At 38.1% G+C, this 18,559-nt stretch overlaps 2 protein-coding genes across 3 annotated transcripts in view; both read left to right on the top strand.

Moving 5' to 3' along the window:
• The first annotated feature begins 971 nt into the window (after positions 1-971).
• On the top strand, positions 972-1,834 carry LOC129763424 (golgin subfamily A member 6-like protein 26). Its single transcript, XM_055762487.1, has 2 exons — positions 972-1,072; positions 1,137-1,834. The coding sequence occupies exons 1-2, from the start codon at positions 1,000-1,002 to the stop codon at positions 1,814-1,816; spliced, it is 753 nt and encodes a 250-aa protein (XP_055618462.1). The 5' UTR covers positions 972-999; the 3' UTR covers positions 1,817-1,834.
• Positions 1,835-5,684: 3,850 nt separating this feature from the next.
• The window catches only part of LOC129762761 (serine-rich adhesin for platelets-like), a 151,167-nt gene continuing 138,292 nt past the window's right edge, over positions 5,685-18,559 (top strand). The window contains exon 1 of one of the 2 annotated variants that reach the window (XM_055761281.1): positions 5,685-6,128. The gene's annotated coding sequence lies outside the window, so the exon portion shown is untranslated. Of the gene's footprint in view, positions 6,129-6,165; positions 6,351-18,559 lie in introns of those variants that run through there. The other variant, XM_055761282.1, reaches the window with a different exon arrangement.

Here is an 18,559-nt window from a genome sequence, read left to right as displayed (position 1 = left end):
TTTATATTTTAAAATCTAAGTTGATGTACTCATGTTTTGTTTTTCATGTTGATGCCTTGGAGGTCTTCAAATTGGCCTTAAAATGATTGAACAAAAAGGCATGGTTAAAATCACCTCGAAGGGCCTTGTAATTATTCTCATTTTTCCATGTCTAAAATAGCTTCCGGCAACTGAAATGACAGATTTGGATTACGTTTTAGAAACCGCCAAGCCAGGCTTTTCCAGCCATGAACGAACGTTTAATGAACGAGCACTTCAGTTCGTTTTTGCGCCAGTTCGAAAGCCAATGTTCAGACTTCCGCAATGGACTTCCCATAGAATCTCCTCTATAGGTCGAGGAGATGTCATGTTGGCTGTTCCTGCTGCCAACTGAAAACTGTCGCAAGGGGTCCTAGCTGTGGTGAAATTTTTTTTTGAGGTGCCATATGAGTGTTGTTCTTGGAATGTTGGAATTCAACGCAGCTGTGTTCACGGGGGACCCTCCCTTAAAAGCTTTCCGTCTTTCTCGACTCTCCCCTTATTTAACTGGACAGAGAATCCAGTTTCTTGATCTGGTACCAATATTACCAAGAAGATTGGGGATATTCGGGATCCTCAGAGGGCAGGTTAACGTGCGTGTTCTGATGGCGTTCCAGCAAAATAGCGATAGCTCGGTTGAATCTGGAAATCCGGAATATCTTCGGCATTCGATGGCTTGGATAATGTGTTTATCAGACCATTATAATATCTTAAAATAAGTACTTGTCTGTCTCTCGTGTTTTGAACAGCCACCGTATTTCTCTACGTGATCCTCTTGATGTGTTCCAATACCCCTAAAATAACATCAAGAATCACGGTGATGATTTTGAACGAAAAATGACAGTCCTGTATCGCGTTTTTGAACCAATCAATAATATCACATGTCCGAACACATATCCGCTAGAAGCACGTGGTGTGTTTGTAAACACCAAACTCCTCGCGTTCAGTTCATTTGTGACAACCTGTAGTTTGGTTAGGTTCATGTTTTGTTTATACCTGTGTAGAAAAATGAGCTCAAATTCAAAAAATCAGTTATCACAAGACGAGAATAAAGGTAATAAATTGTGTGTATACCTATCTTCTCGTACACATATTGAAATCTACAAATCAATCTTCAGCTCCTGAAGATGTTTTCCAGCAACAGAAAAATCTGGATGAAAACAGCACCAAACTGGAGGAGATACGGAACCAGTATGAGTCCAAACTCAAACAGTTGTACTCGATGAAGGCAGAGGAGACCATACTCGAGCTCAACTTCGAAAGTTGGAAGCAATTGTACCGGAAGCAGGAGGCGGAACTGACGGTCACGTTGGATAGGGTCAAATCCTCCAGGCAAAGTATTTGGGATGACCGAGAGCAACTTTGTGCGTTATCGGGTGAGTTTGCCAAAGAGTCATCGATGGAAAATTTCCTACGGGAAATGAATCGGGCTACCGAAACGGAGGACGTAAGTTCTAAAGCGGGTGCACTTGTCGTCGTCGAAATGAGGAACGAATCCAGCTTACTGGCATTAGAATTGGACGAAGTCGAGCTGGAAATTGAGAAGGCAAATGAAAGGGAGGAAGAGTTGAATCGCATGGAACAGGAGCAAATGCCAGAAGAGGAAACGATACGAAGATTGCAGGAAACAGTGACTAGTTCGGTTCATTATATAGAGGAGATGGAGGAGGAAATAAGAAGTATCAAAGCTAATTCGGAAGAAGTTGTTTACAACCAGGAAAGTGAGGTTAAGTCAATATTGAAGAAAACTACGTTTGTGACATATGACGCTGGCAAGAAGCAAGTACACTTTGAGTAATTATATCATCGATGTAATGTGAACCACAATTTCCTTGTCGATTTTCCTCTTTTAGAAAATATCGAACCAAAAATGTTATAATTGCTTTAATAAATTATTTCAAGAGTGCGAACGATTTATAGTTGAACGAGCATACGGTTGACATTAGCGAGATATTGAATGGTTCTTACAAATATGCGCCGCAATATCGATTGCTGGTTAACCTTCGATTCCAATCCAATTAAATACTAGTTGCAAATAATTATCACATTACCGTTCTCATCTCTCTCTCCCAAAACGATAAACACTTAGTTTGGAATCGATTGATTCCAATGGCCATAATCGATAACCATTTATGTACTCTGTGTGTTTGAAGATTGAACTGGCCGCGTATACCATCGGATAGCATTGGAAAAAGTGCGACGAAAACGCGTGTTCGTTTAAGGGGGGACCCCTGTCTGGGAAGTCGAAAAATGATGAATATTCGTGATTTTTTTTCAGATGTTAGGTATAAAGTGAAGTGTTCGGGTATTTTGATTATTGTTCAAGGTATATTTAAAGATGTATTTTCCATTTTTTGTGTGAACGAATAATGATTATTACGCTGTTGACAGCTGGATGCGTAGATGCTGTCCGAAAATCGGTACCTAGCTGGTGGTATCGGTTCTGAGACAACGGGGTGTCGCAGAACGAATTCTAATTGATATTTTGAAACCTTAGGACAATACCTAAAGCATTACATAGGGGCTTTTTAAAATTCGGAAAATTTCCGTAATAGCGATTTTTTCAAGAAAAGAAGAAGCTCATAAAAAATCGGAAAAATTAGATATCGAAAAACGGCTATGTAACGCTTTAGATAATTCATTTTTACATGCTGATATAAAATTTCAGCCAATTCGTTCGAGTTGATCTTGAGATATCGATACCACCAGTTGATAAAACATGGTTTCGGGAAAAACGCGTTTAAAAATTCGTACAGCAATTCTATATCCCTTGAGGTGACCTCATAGTATTGGCTGTAACTTCCCAACAAAATTGAAAATCGGAAAATCCTTTTAGAATAACATTCCTGAGGGCATAAGCTTCCCAAATATGCGAGAAAGAAAAATTCTATTTTTTCGATTTTCCAGACCGGGGTCCCCCCTTAATGATGTGCAGTAATTCATGCTAACATATTATATTTGCTTCAGTGGCTCATAAGAACAAATAATATATTTGATCTGTGATTTCGTTCTTGGTTTTTCATCGAAAAACTTGAACATAATAATGTATGTTGACGTAGGACTTTGTCTTTGATTTCTAAATAGGGGGGTTACTCTACGAAAAATGTAACGAGAAATTAAGGATTTAATCCCTTAATTTCTCGTTACATTTGTGTCGTCTAGTTGTAAAACTGGCCATTTCCAAAAAACAAATCCAGGGAAGACGACGTTCTGTAGCATCATGCCAGCATGAGATAAAAAATAAATATTTTCGGTTCTTAATGACGTGAGGCAAGGGTATTTGAAAACGCTCGTTCAAATGACAGGGGTTATTCCAATTTTCACTTGGGATTTGGCCGGTTTTGCAGCGAATTAGAAGTCAAATATCGTTATAATTCGCTGTGTCTATTATTATATACACAACTTTTGTTTTTTTTTGGGATTCAAATGAACAATATTTCTTAAATAAGTGAATGATTTTTAGAAAAAAATATATTCGTAATTTTTATTGAGGAACTACAAATATCAAGACAATATAAATTATTAAAATAATTTGAAAAGCAAAAAGGTTTAGAAAAAGTTTTTAATAGATTGCGACACTAATGTTACCCAGGAACTTAAATTTTTGTGGCATTATCGTTTCCGGCGGGCTCACACATTTCTCCATGATCCCAACTTCGTCCCTCTCTTCTTGTCTGTTTCGTTCTCTTTTTGCAGTTAATGCCAAGATGTTTTTGTAAAAAAAAATCGAACGGTCGTCAATCTCTCGGTTAGGCCCAAAATGTTTGTTTAATAAATTTTTAACATCGTACAGTTTCAGAAGGTTTACAACAGTACCTGGGACCGCTGTCGAAAGCTTATTGTTCGTAACACAATTCTGTAAGGGCGAATTTGAAGAGCCATAGTGCAGGGGGTTTGAGGAATTTATTGTTGGCACTCTTGCAATTCAGATTATTGTAGTCTCCGAACACCGTTCCATTTTCCGAGAGAATGCCGTTGAACTTTGAACACTGAACGAGAGTCTCCATTTTTCTCTATTTCTTCTTAATTTGGGCATACACACGATCTGGAGGGCTGAATTTTTGTCTAAATTTTTTACAAAAATTTATAACTTAAAAACTATGATACCTGCAAAATTCCTGTCAAAGGATGAAATGTAGGAAATTGTTTAAATTTTTAACGAAAAAATACCAAAAATTTTTTGGAAAAAAAAATTGCTGAAAAAAAAGTTGTTTTAATAATTAAAATTCATTTTTCTCAAAAACGTATTTTTTTTTAAATTCCCAAAAATATATATTACAATTTCCAACAAGTCGTCCATACATTGGAAGATGGTCACTTTTACAGGGAAAAAGTTTTTCTAACAACAACTTTTTTATATTTTCTCTGAAAAAAATACAACTAATCCTAATTTTGTTTAAAGTCAATATAGCGATATAGTGTATTCGACAAATTTTTAGATCTTATAAAAATGTGAACTTTTGTCGAAGACGTCAACGTCAAGTCATTTTTGTATAAAATCTCCTGAAAAAAATTATGTTTTGCTCGTAACATTTTTGTGTGTAAATTCTCACGTTTGACATGTTCTTGACATGTTTCCAAATAGAGAAAAGTTAGCAGAGCGTGTGAAATGCGATAATTTATACATAAAAATGTTACGAATTAAACATTAATAGTATTTTTTTTTCTTACCGCCCCAGTTGCACTATATCGCTATCTTGACTTTAAACAAAATTAGGTTAAGTTGTGTTTTTTTCAAAGAAAACATGAATAAGTTGTTGTTCGAAAAACTTTAAAACTTTTTCCCTGTAAAAGTGACCATCTTCCGATGTATGGACGACTTGTTGGAAATTATAAGGGCTATTCATATATTTAGTTTTGGATATTTAAAAAGAATACGTTTTTGAGAAAAATTAATTTTAATTTTTAAAATAACTTTTTTGTCAGCGAATTTTTTTCCAATTTTTTTCCAATTTTTTTGTGAAAATTTAAACAATTTCCTACATTTCATCCTTTGACAAGAATTTTGTAGGGTTTTAATAGTTTTAATAGTTTTTAAGTTATAATTTTTTGTAAAAAATAAGAAAAAAAATTGGCTTTTTCCAAAAAGTAGTGTAATTGTTTTTCGAATATTTCAAGTATGCAAAGTTGCTTAAATGAACGATGTCTTTACACCCACAACGTTTCACTACTATCTGAGATGGTGCTGCCAACTCCTAAGACGAGTTGGCATGAAATTCGTGAGTAAGTTTTCACCTCATTCTAGAATGAGTCCTGTAATCTTACTTTAGTGTTAAAACCTGTTGAACCAATCAGTGTTCTGTCAATAATAAGAGTTCTAATGCCATCGAAGCCCAGCTATTATGCTTCCACAATTACAGACGGCCAAATGAATGGATTTGGTGATACTCCGGTGCAGACATTTAAATGAGCTTCACGTACGGCGGCAACAGGTAGCCGAGCAGGGCTGCTCCTCAGTTTAGTGTGATGATTGTATTTCCCCTTATTCTACTTTTTATCATTTTCCTATTCTGTCCCGAACAACCTTTTCGCCCGTTTTGTTTTGTTTGGTGAGTCTACACCTTGTGACCGCCACCGCCGCCCGCAATCCGGCGTTGATGCGAGATGATGCATTTCTATCACCAAAGCGTGACTGGGTGCCCTCTATCAGTTGGCTCTCTTACCGCCCCAGTCGCACGTTGTCTGCCATCGTTTGTGAACGCATTTACTGTCTGTCCTTGTTGGAAAAGTTTTATGGTATCTCGGTCCATTTCACTCGCGCAATGTCGATGCACATTTGCATCTAACATTTTAATGCAAAACTAATCGTGCACAAAAGAAAACATTTTCTGTGAATTAAAATTTGATGCAATAGTTGTGAGAGGCAAATAAAACAAAATCTCCTGCAGAGTGTGCGTGTGTGTTAAACGTGATACATTTCGCAAATGGTAAATTAATATCCAGAGAGATTCACACAGCCCGCAGAAAACTGTGTAACAGAAGTCACAGAACGAGCGCGTTGCGGTTTTCCGTTGATTCTGGTCGGTTGACTTGGCTGAGCGTGTGTGGTTGCTGTGTTTTGATACCCACACGGATGCAGATCTCTGGATGCTCTGGCCAACGAAATGCAGGTACCACTATCTGGTTATTTCCCGCTGAAAAATTGTTAGTGATTACATGGGTGCTTGTGCTCTGAGCAGAATATTAGGTAACACTAGTTCTACGCTTTGTCGCGTTTGTTGGTAATAGGATCATTAGTGAACTACCTTGTGCTACAAGGAAGTGATTTGAATATGATTATGTTTGGATTGTTTGATTCATAGTAATTTGGATGATGTGTTTGTGAGGAACATGTAAGTATAGATATAATTTTTTTTGGAACTCACAATAAAAAATATGCAATGAAATTGTGTAAGAATTTCTATGTAGAGTTGTGTTTCAAGAAACATCACTCTCAAAATAAAATTACACTTTATATTTCCCTCTCAGGGGATAAACAAAAAGGCGAAATTTCGTCAGCGTTCCTAAAGAAAAGTTTCTAATTTTGTGAACCTACAGTATTGGACAAAACATTTGCAACAAATTAAGCCCTATACAAAGCTGTGTACTTGTTGATATAAATAGATCAATTAAAAGAGAAATGAATCCAAATATTTGGAATCCATTAGATTTTCTATCAATATAACATAGTATTCAATATTTTGTGGCGGATAACACCTTCACGATTTGTTCTGAGATTATCATTCGCCGACTAGTTTAAGAATGGGTTGAGATTCGGAGATTGAGATGGCCAGTCCTTTATTGTGATTTAATTATCATTGACCCACTGTTTGGCCTCTCAACGTTTTAAACTATTATCTGGGTGAAAAAACAATCTCTGTAAAAAGGCAACATAACTCCGTATTCTGAAAATAAATATCTCCAGTAAGTGACAGTACTCAGGATCTAGGCGTCTACCGATTGGTACATGACAAATTCCCTTGCTTCCGAAAACGAAAATTTCCTTGCTTTGATCGCCTCAGTAAATTCAGATGGCGATGGGAGAATAAACTGGTTCCGACGGTACGTCGTTTGATTGTTCGATCCGATACAGAGCTGCTGTAGCATCTCACAGGATGATTTTGAGGGGCTTTCTTAATATCTTTAAAAATTATAGACTCGTCTCTATGGTTAATGGAGCATTTTTAACTGTTTCTGGTGGAACAAAATTTGCACATACACCCAAACTAGCGTTGGCTGAAAATATTTCATCTTTGGCAGAAATAATTCCATTTCGTGTGCTGGAGGGTCAACTGCGCAAATAATGAGCTGCTTTACAAGCTTAAAAAAAGGTTTGTATGTATGCGAGCAGACATCCATACGACGTCAACGGGGATCGCACCAAGGCCCGCTGGCATGCAAAGATATTTCACACAACCACGCTATCCATATAACTGCCAGTGCTGTTATACAAAAGCGTAATAATATTACATCTCATCATAAAATGAAGTTGGAAAGTGTTTTCCATGAGGATAAAGAAGAACATGAGCGAGAATATATCTTTCTCTGTCTGGGCCGTGTATTTGGCAAACTATACGAAAAGCCTTCATATTATTCCATTTAAATGTGTCGGGCTCGTTAATATTGACTCTAGCATATATATTATACAAATGATTTTCTGTTATATTGAGGCCAAATATGCCTCAAATCCTACGTTTATTGAGCCTTCTACATAAATGCATAGACTCCGTTATACGTTGATTTGCAGCAGTTTTGGCTAAAACTGTGAAACAACGACGTCGATACATTGTTCGTACTGTCAGGTTCTCCCCAAAGCGCGAAGAAACTGGATATCGTATGGCACTTCGTGTCCGTGTTGTAAACACGGTCGACATTTTCGGTGACCATCACATACTGCCCTTGCGCGGAAGTTACGGCACAATATGTACTGTGAACGTGGCCAAGAATGCATAGCTCGTCTCCTACAGTTACATCAGAAATAAATGTATAGCCGAAAACACGACCATCAGTTGAACGTTTGAATGTTTTGACTTGGGACTACGTCTAACCGGAATATATGGGGGGTAAAACCTAAACACAGAACATGCAGGAAAAAATGAAAGATTCCGAATATATTTAACTCGAACATTTCTTACTGGATCGGAAAGACGTTTGCATCAATTGATAGGGAATATTTCTACGCCTCCATCGCAATTAATAAAACGTTATTTTTCATTAGATAAACAATTGAATAACTGTAAAATGTTAAGCGTTATCTAAACGCCCTAACTACCTCGTTTTGATTGGCCCGATTTACGGTTTCCCCAACACAGCCATCATAACCAAGCAGCCTTGTGGAAATCGGCAATGCAAACACATGAAAGTATGGGGATTTTTGTTCTCACCGCAATGTGTTCCCTAACACAGACTTCAAAACCGAGCAGTGTTGGAGAAATCGACATTGCAAATACATGAAAGTCGGGGGTATTTTTGTTCCGACTGAAACGTGTTTCCCCAATACAGGCTTCAGAACCAAGGAGTCTGAGGAAATTGCAAATTCATGCAGGTCTGGGGTATTTTTGTTTCGGCTGAAATGTGTTTATCTAATACAGACTTCTAAACCAAGGTGTCTGGGAAAATCGGCATTGCAAATAAATTCAAACTGCGAGTACTTTCGAGCTCGCTTGCCTTTGTGCAGACTAGAATATGTTTCCTTAACAAGGTCTTCTAAATTTAGGAACCTGGGAAAATCTTGCAGAGATTAGAGGCGAATGAGCTTTCAAGTTTAAAGGCTCTATAATATAAAAAGTATAAGTTGAAGTTGTTGCTTCATGCAAGCCGGGGGTACTTTTGGACTGAGTGCCTGAAGTTCATCAAATCAAGCAAATTCGCGGCTCGAGAAGTACGTACACTTGAGAGATGCAAACTTGAGATGGAAATGTAAAATAAAATAATCGTTTGATAATTCTTCCGTTCACATATTTTGTCCTAGGCATTGTGAGTGAGCTCAATATACCCCTCAATAAGAGTAGCTCATTTAGGAAGTCATGGTGTGCATTTATTATTGATACTGGCAACACGTCAACGTGGCGAGAAGCACTGAAACATCGTTGCATAGTCCTCTTTCGATTACGGACCGACCTCGACGTAAGACGTGTGGACTTGCGCAATGAATAAGTGCTCTGATGCGCCGGGTGATCCCTGTCTGGGTTTAGGGCCTCACAGGCATCATACCAAACGTAAAAGAACTGTCATTAAATTTTTAACGGAGAACATAATCTATCACAATGCATGAATTGACCTTACATGGCATTTATTCAATCTCTTTACTCACAAAGCAAATATATTGAATTCGATTGAAACCGGAAATTGTTTCATTCAATCAAAATTTAATCAATACAAACAAATGATCGCTAAGCTATGCTAGTCCCACGTCAACTTTGCGGTTATATAATAGATATAACCCACCCATTTTTTTTCTGTCGAACGTTAACAGAAAAGCGGTGAAAATATACTATTTTCATTCTATCATTCGTAGCCATGACCATCCTTTAAGTCCGGCTATTTTGACTATAGTTTTAATGTCATTTGATATTTAAACACTGGTATGTATTCTTTCTCTCTCTCTCTCTCTCTCTCTCTCTCTCTTTATTCTGCTTTCAAGAGTATCTGCACATATACATCCATCTTCGCACACATCCATACACGATGGATGGTACTTATACGGATTGCTCGTATCAAAGCAACCATTAAACTCCCACCTATCAATTCCGAATGTGTTGAATGAACTTTTGAGCGGTGAGCGATGAACATCTAATGAATGAAACTAGAAAAACGTCGGGATGTCATATGATATTTTTAGTTCGACGGACGTTTGAATGTTCATTTTATGATGTTTGTTAATGACACAGCACATACGTCTCCATAAATAGTCATACTCCGAATATAGTCGATTCGCCATTTCCGGCATCCTCTTTCTTCGGGAAAATGTGGAGAGCTTCGGAAGGAAGCCTGGCTCTGATTGTCCGATAACCTAATCGTACCGCGCCTTGGGCCGGGAGGTCGGAGCAACTGACCAAACTGTGAACAAGTACATGACTAAAATGGGCATTTTTATGCGGAGCTGTCAGTCTAGGCCGGCCGTGTCTGACAAACAGACAATCACTCAGAAAGAGCGGCTGAAGATAGACGTTGTACCGAAATACGCCAATCCTCCCAAAGTCCCCAGCTGCGACCGGTAGCTGATTGCTGTGCGAACCACAAGCGGAGGATCTACTCCAATAATTTTGCGGTCAAACAGATAAGCAGCTATTCATCGTTCATGGCTAAGGTTCCGATGCAATACCGTAAGACTGCCCGGTAGGACGTCAAGTAATTTTTGAAGGTCTAATGAACGTAGCATCAAAAGAAAATTTGGTCCATAGAATTATGTTCTGCAGTTTTTTTTCATGTCCACATTGGTTACGCGTTCGCTTACTAAGCGATTGATCGTGAGCTCAAAACTCAGGGCCTTCAATTGACCATCTTTGGTTATAGAATAACTACGCAACAATCATCAGCGATGGAGATCGTATATTGAATATTGTCTGTTGTATATTGTATGTTGTATATCGTATATTGTATATTGTTAAATTAATTCCAAGCATTAACATGTACTGTTGATTGCTCACTGTCTAGAGCACTGAAACTGAAATACTGATCTTATATATGAGTTGTTTTATAGTATCTCTTGGCAAAATTACATCTAAGAAAGGAACACGTCAGAAGACACAAAACGACAACAGAAAATCCAAATCGAATCTATTGTGTGGTGGCGGCGGAGGCGAAAGCAATAGCATCGGAACAAAATTCTACCTTCAGTTTTCAACCGAAGAACACAACTCTCCACGCTGAAAACACCTTACGTCACTTTTAATCCGTAAACGAAAATTGAAATCGCGAAAATTAAATGATTGATTGAAGAAAATTACAAATAAGTAATTACCGATTTATCAGTCATCCAGCTAGCGACCGGACGGCAAAACGGTTTTTCAAATGGTATTTCTCGAGGTCGAGTTGTTTCGTTTGATTTTTCAAATTGGTCTTTTTCAAGACTAGAGGTGAATGAACTGAAAAAGCTTATAGCCTCTATAATTCAAAACAACATCATTACACCAATAAATTATAACACACTCCGCATCGAAATTTTCAAAATAATTCATTTAGTCGAAAGTTTTAGCTGATCTGGCAAACTTCGTCCCGCCCAAAATAAATTTTGTGTTATCAATATATTCAAACATTCACGTTTCCTTACTAAGCGAATGTTCATGGGTCCAATCGAAGAACTGTTCATTGATTGATCTTCTAATCGAACCTTTACTATTCCTTTTACTATATGTTTACTAGTACTTCAAACAAAACTCGTCATAATAATATCAAATTATTTTCGGACACAGTTCTCGTTCAAGATTTTTCATCACTTGCAAATAACATGTTTTTCCGTTAAATGGTAAATGTTTAATACAGAAAAAAGGATAGAAAAAAGCCAGCCCTAAATCGGACAATTCTGTTTAGTTTAGTTCTTATCAACACATTCGGTGTTCCATTTTTATTTATATTGATAGAAGAAGATATAGGAGTGCGCCTTATCACATTAAAATCCATTTCCACTTTCGAACAAAGATCAATTTCGTTAGCGCAAACATCAAATGGACAAACAACGCTTGTCACTATGTTATTGTAGAATATTTGGGAATTCAATTTTCCGAATTTTCCTTCAGAGTTCTCCGAAAATTTTCAATTGTCATGTTTGATTGGAATATGTTTGGTTGAAATATGTGTCGCATTTTTATGGGATCTCCTCTCCATTCCAGAAGAAGGAGGGGTGTCATACCATCTTAGAAACATTTCTCGTACCCAAAAACCCTCACATCCCAAATTTACCTCCATTTGCTTGATTTGTTCTCGAATTATGTCAACAGTGTGTCGTATGATTAAATGTTACTACGAAACTCAAAACATCGAACAGAAGGTGAAATGCGGTCAGAAAGGATGGTTTATTAGTGATTAGGATCACAAGCGTGTCGTGAATGCGTGTAAGCGGAATCCCAATGCGGCGGTCAGGGATGTGACCAAAAAGTTCAATCTATCCATCTGAAGTCTTTCGTTCAGAGAGCTAAGGACCGGGAGGGACTGCATACGTATAAAGTGCAGAAGGCTTCAAATCGTGTCGAACAACAAAATACGGTGCGAAAGTCGCGGGCCCGAAAATTGTACACCCGTATGCTTACGAAGCCTCATTAGGTCAAAGCGGACTTCCGGTAGCTTCCGGGCTATTATTCTTCACCGCCCAGCACAAGCTTGATGTTCCGGAGGAAGTAAGGAAGTGGAGGGAGTAAGGAAGCAGAAACTTTCAAGGTTTGCCATCGAATAAAAGATTTGGCAAGCGATCTGCTTATGTGGCAAACGGAGTGCGTCGTTCGTGACTACCGGGGCTATAAACGGGAAGATCTACCTCAAGGAGTGTCTACAGAAGAGTCAGCTTCCTCTGTTGAAGTAACACAACGACCCTACGATCTTCTGGCCAGATTTAGCTTCGCGACACAATTTGAAGGATGTCCTGGAGTGGTACGAAGTCAACGGGGTCACTCACGTACCCAAGGCATGAGTTCACCCTCCATCCCCCAACGCACTGGAACTGAGACCCATCGAAAAATACTGGGTTATTACGAAACAGGCACTACGGATGCATCTCAAAGAGGTCAAATCTGAGGAAGACAAGAAGAAAAAGTGGATTTCCGTACAGAAGAAGCTGCATCCAGATGTTGCACAGAACCTGAGGAGTGGAGTTGAGTGTAAGGTGCGAGCATACGGTTTTGGTATTGAAGATGAATGCAATAAATATGCCAAAAGCTTACTAATAGGTTATATTTTATTGTCTGAAAGTTTGAAAAGGGTCGACCAACTAGGTAATTTTCTACAGCGTTTTATCCGAGATGCAATTTGATGCGAGACACCCTTTATTCAGTTCGTTTAAAAAAGCTACCAAGATTCGTACTCTCGTAAATAATAGAACTTCACGATATGCGCACGGCAACGATTCTAAGGGAAGAAGTGCCTAACTCATTAACGACCAAGCCGTAAAAAAACCCCAATGTTCAAGAATTATTTTTTCCCATCTCCCGTTTTCCGGGAAATGACTGTTCGAAAAATCGAACATTGGCCCAAACCCGCACTTTTTTTTTACAAGTACAAACATACTACGAACTAAAAGTCACTTCAATTAGCAAGTATGCGGCATTCATAAATGCATTGATTTCACATTCTGGGAGCACAGGAGAATGAAAGTTGTACAAACTGAATAAAATTGATGTTAAGTGGTAGCTAACAAATTAAGCTATCTTTTGAATGAAAAACATTACCAGTTGCTGTTCGATTTTTCGAACGCTTGGCCTAAAATGGGTTAAAATGTTGACACCGTATGGTATTTACATTCGACGGTTACTGCCAGTCATGGCCAGAGTTGCCAGGTTTGAAGACAGGTCTTCATTTTGAAGACATTTGACTTACTGTGAAATATGTGAAGACATTTCAGTATGATAGCGTACGTGAATTTTTGAGAGATATTATTTCCATAAAATTCTAACTATTAGCCGAAAATATCGTCAAAAGAAGTAGGGCTTTTGTCTCAGTATCATTCGCTTGTTTTTTTCATCAGTGTTTACTTTTGTTCTTAATAATCAACGGAGACTTTTGTCCCGATTTTTCCAATTAGCAATAATCGCACCTCCTGTAAACCTCATTGGTTTTGATATCGCCCCTGCGTAAAGCTAGTCTCGCGGTCATTTACTCGCTTTTTTCTTTTTTTTTCCTAGCAAACAATCCACATGTATACAGAATGAATTCAACAACAAGCGACTCTTACTTCAAATTCTGGAGAACTTGATCTGAATATATATAAACAAATTGAGTTTGGCGATATTCACGATGTTCACTCAATCAACGTTATATCAAGCCAATTAACATTTTTAAACCCATAAAATTTAGTTCGCAGTTGCTGGAGATATTCTTTGTTCACATTTTTTAAATAAACTTCAATACCTCACGGTAAGTTTAATGAAATGCAATATGGACCTGATCACGAACGCCACTTCACAGTGAAAACGAAATGAATTCACGTTCTAATCAGGCCCTATATAAAAAGACAAATTGGAATAAGCATTGAATTAGATAAAACATTGAAAAAGCTATCAAACTTTGTTCAAAAGTTAATTATGAATCTTAGTTTTCTTCGATATGATTGTGAAGACATTTGAAGACATTTTCGTACTATGTGGAGACATTTGAAAAAAATACCTGGCATCCCTGGTCATGACGGATAGTGCTCAAGGTATGCGTACTAAGGGCTGTGGATTGTTTAAAAACGCCATTATTTTCAACGTTGATAAATTCAGAGAAATCATCAAAGTTGACCGACATATAAGTAGTCGTGTCGTCCATACTCATCGACCATAAAACAGTTTCAAACCATTTGCGCAAAGCTTGATTCAAAACGAAGTTCAATGTTTAGGTGATCGCAATTTCCACAAAATTAACACAAAATTTAACAAAATTTAATTAAACCAATTAACACAAAAAACAAGATGGATCGAATTTCCATCTGCTAAACTTTAGCCAAACGGAATGAAATCGACCCATTTCTTAAACAGATGGTGATTGAGGAAGATAAATGGGTCACACACGATAATATTGTGCGAAGAAGATCGTGATCAAAACGTGTTGAAGAAGCTCAAACGGTGGCCAAACCAGGACTTACAGCCAGCAAGGTTCTACTGTGTATTTGATGGGACTTGAAAGAAATAATTTATTGTGAGTTACTTCCGTATGAGCTTGGGTAGACTGTACAATTCGTAGTTGCTCTCTATTATGAGTTACTTCCGTATGGTCACTAAATTCCGATCTCTACTGTCTACAACAGGACCCTAGTAATCACTAGGGTCCAGAAACGCCAACAGAAGAGGTTTTGTGTTCCATCAGCCACTCACGTCTGAGGTGACTCGCCTGAAACTCCGGGAGCTTGATTGATCTGTTTTAATGCACCCACCATATAGTTCGGACCTGGCACCAATCGATTACAACCTTTTTATCGTATTGCAAAGCTTCCTGAGAAATAAGAAATTGCGATCAAGAGAATATTATGAAAAACGATTACTAGAGTTTTTCGCCAATAAGAACCAAGACTCTTTAAAAGAGGCATTATGAAGCTGTCTTTAAAATGACATCAAATTATGCAACAAGGTGCATATTTGACCCAAATCGGACAATCCGAAACATCTTTAATAATGTTTTGAATTTCACGCAAAAATAATAGATTTCTTTTTCCCCAACCTAATACATTTTGTACCCAGGTATTGATCCAAATTAAGTCCAATATTCTCGGTTTGGTTGTGTTTAGAATATTGGTACTGTGACTACTAGCAATCAACTATGTGGCGCTACGCGGGCCCCCCAGTAGCAGTGGTCTCGACTGTAAAAAATATAACAAAGACTGAGATCGGACTGAAGAAAGTACCTTTACAGCCAACGAATGACTCATAGCGATCGGTATGCTGCTACACCGGAGCGTGTGTTCTCTGGACATGATAGAATGAAATCAAGTGTTGATTATGGACCCGACCAAACCGGTGCCAAAGCGTGATTTAATTCATTATTTCGTTCTCTGTGCGCAATAAAAAAAAAAGAAAAAAATCACTCTCATTCTTGGTGGATTTGAAGTCAATGATTTATCATTTTTAGATGTCTGATCTCGACGTGAAGATGAATTATTTCTGAAGCGATTTGATTCATGTATGATATTTTTCATTATTTAAACGGTAAATTTTTCTTGAAAATCTCTCTCTCTCTCTCGCTCTAGTTTTAATGTATATCTATTCAGTATATTGTCATTGTCAAATTACTCTTTTTATTTTTTTGTTAAATTTTTGAGATATGGAATAAAAAGATTTTTTTTGTTGAAAAATTTACTATGAAGCAGCCATTTCCACTTTTTGTTTGTTTTAGACGAAATTCACCAATTTTGGAACAAACTTTGCTGCCGCATGGCTCATGTCATTGTTTGTGTCTGATAAGTGGAGACCAAGTTCCTGTTGAATATTTCAACAGCGATGTTGTGTTCATGTTTATGCAGGAAAGTTGAGCTTGTATACATAACATATTCCCCTTTATTCCGCGCAGCGAATGAGGTGAGATGGCTCAAGTCATTGCATTCCTGCCGGCGAATGGCGTGACTATAGTTTGTCATTAGGTGAGATTTGAAGTCGTGTCCTCATATGTTATCGACTCGGGTATCAAAAAGAAGTTGAGAAGTAATGTAGCTTCCACAATGAAGCGAGGAACTTTGCTATCTCACGTCACTCGCCGCGTAGAATTAGGGGGGATTATATCCAGTAATCAAACTAGAATTCATCTTCTTACTCAATGTTTTATCATATTTATATACTGTCTCAAAATTCTGCACAAAATTTGTTTTCTTCTCGTATGAATCACTTAACATTTCGAAAACATTATAGGATCGAAATCGAGTCTGACTTCTGCTGCTGCGGCTGTTGCTGCTGGACGGACGGGGTTTTCCCTTTTCACTGCAGGAGACAAGTTCCTTTATCTGGAAATGTTAATCGGCTCAGCCAAGGCATCGTGAATCTCAGCGGCGTCGCAGCGCTGCCACCATTTAATTTAATTTATTTATTGCGCACACTCCGTACGAGACGTCGACCGACTGGACGGACAAACTCCATAATGGCAACCCCGAAATGCCCATTTTTGACCACACTTGAACTGAGTGAGTGTCACTCCCTTTTCCCTCCCAGCCGAGGCCTTCGACAACTGGAGTGAAGAACAAGCAATCTGTTGTTCCCAGCATCTCCATAGACCACTCACAAGTCGTTGTTGTTGTTGTGCGGTGTCTTGATATTTGTTTACGAATGTTTTAATAAATCTTCTCCATAAGTTGTGGTTCTGTTTTTTTATTTTTCACAAGATGAATAATGCATCAAGCTTACCCATTGGGGTCTCCGATGTGATATGTCGTTGTTGTATATGGGCATGAGAATGACACGATTGCATAATACCCGACGAAAGGATTGATGCAGATGTAGGTCCATTTGAAGATTTGCAAGGTCTGTCACATGTGATATAAATCTTGTGCCCAGTCTCACTCGGGCAACGGATCCTATCGAGAGGGGTCTACTCATTGATCGCTTCGATTGGAGCATATGGCGTGAACATCTTGATGTGATTCACAGACTTAGCGTCTAGTGCGCTATATGTTGGCGCTATTCAGATGTCAAACGCTACATTGGTAATATCATAATCCTATGAGACTCCATCAAGCTCAACTGTCCAACACGTTGTAAAGTCGCCGTGTGACGAATGTTTGGACAAATCAATGACACTTGATTTGGTGAGTCATTCGGCGGAAAATTCTTCTATGTCTACCGCTACAGCTGCTCGCGTTTATCTGAACGAGTTGTCGACGAGTTCCATTTTATGCCTTATTTATGTAAACGTTTTCTTGATATGGTCATTATATTAATAATTTTTTCGTCGAGCATTAGTGAGAATGGTTTTGTTCTTCTCGAAAAATGAGCACGTATCATTTATGGAATGACTCATTCGATTCGAACAACGAATTTCGTTCATTTAGTTATCCTCGGCTACAGATATTGATAAATCGCGTTCCTCTTGGTCGACAAGAAACAACGATCGGATATCCGAATTTGGAGATCATGATAATCGTAAAATATAAGCACAATATAATCATCGTTCAGAAAAAAATGAAACACTCCCCATTGCAATGAAACAAACAAAAAAAACTAAACCCACGCTTCCACACGGCTTATTCGTTGCGTCACCATATATCGCTCTCAATCGACACTATTCAGTTGCTTTTTAATCGAGTTCGATTGCTGCTTATTATTTTCTGAATATGGCCAGATTCAATACCAGCGAAAAGAGATGCCCCAAGCGATTCTGTATTTGAAAGTATGCTGCTGCACGAGGTAATTACCGCGAGATTAACATCTTACCATATGGTTGAGTTTAATGGATTTTCATGACAACCCATGCATTTAAATGTCTGATTTTTGAATAAGGAAACCCGGTCACCAAAATAGTCACATTGATTTCCTGAGATTTGTGTTTCTGTTCAAAATAACAAGAAAAGATTTCTAGCTTAGTTATTCCTTATGGAAAACTGTCGGCTCATTCCCTGTAATTTGCTGTTATCCATAATAAAATTCCATTCAAACCTCTGGTTGGTTTTGATCCGGTAGCCGGCGGTAATTTTCCGAATAGATTATAATTTTCTGCTCGTGGGCGGGGGACACGTTCCATCTGCTGATCACAACTATTATCTCGCTCAATTGTTCTCCTTCCAGGTGCCAGAAGTAATGTATGCATGTTGTTATTGTTGATCATATGCGTAAACAAATTTGCGCCAAACAAACCAAACGCCATCATGGTGACAATTGTACGAGAGAACGCACCATTAAATTTGCATCTGAACGATCAGCAACTACTTTTGCGGATGCTGCGACGCAGTGCGGTT

The sequence above is a fragment of the Toxorhynchites rutilus genome, chromosome 1 (assembly GCF_029784135.1).
Source record: "Toxorhynchites rutilus septentrionalis strain SRP chromosome 1, ASM2978413v1, whole genome shotgun sequence".
Taxonomy (NCBI): domain Eukaryota; kingdom Metazoa; phylum Arthropoda; class Insecta; order Diptera; family Culicidae; genus Toxorhynchites; species Toxorhynchites rutilus.
The sequence above is the reverse complement of the archived record's forward strand: the minus strand, read 5'-3'. Positions and strand labels throughout refer to the sequence as shown.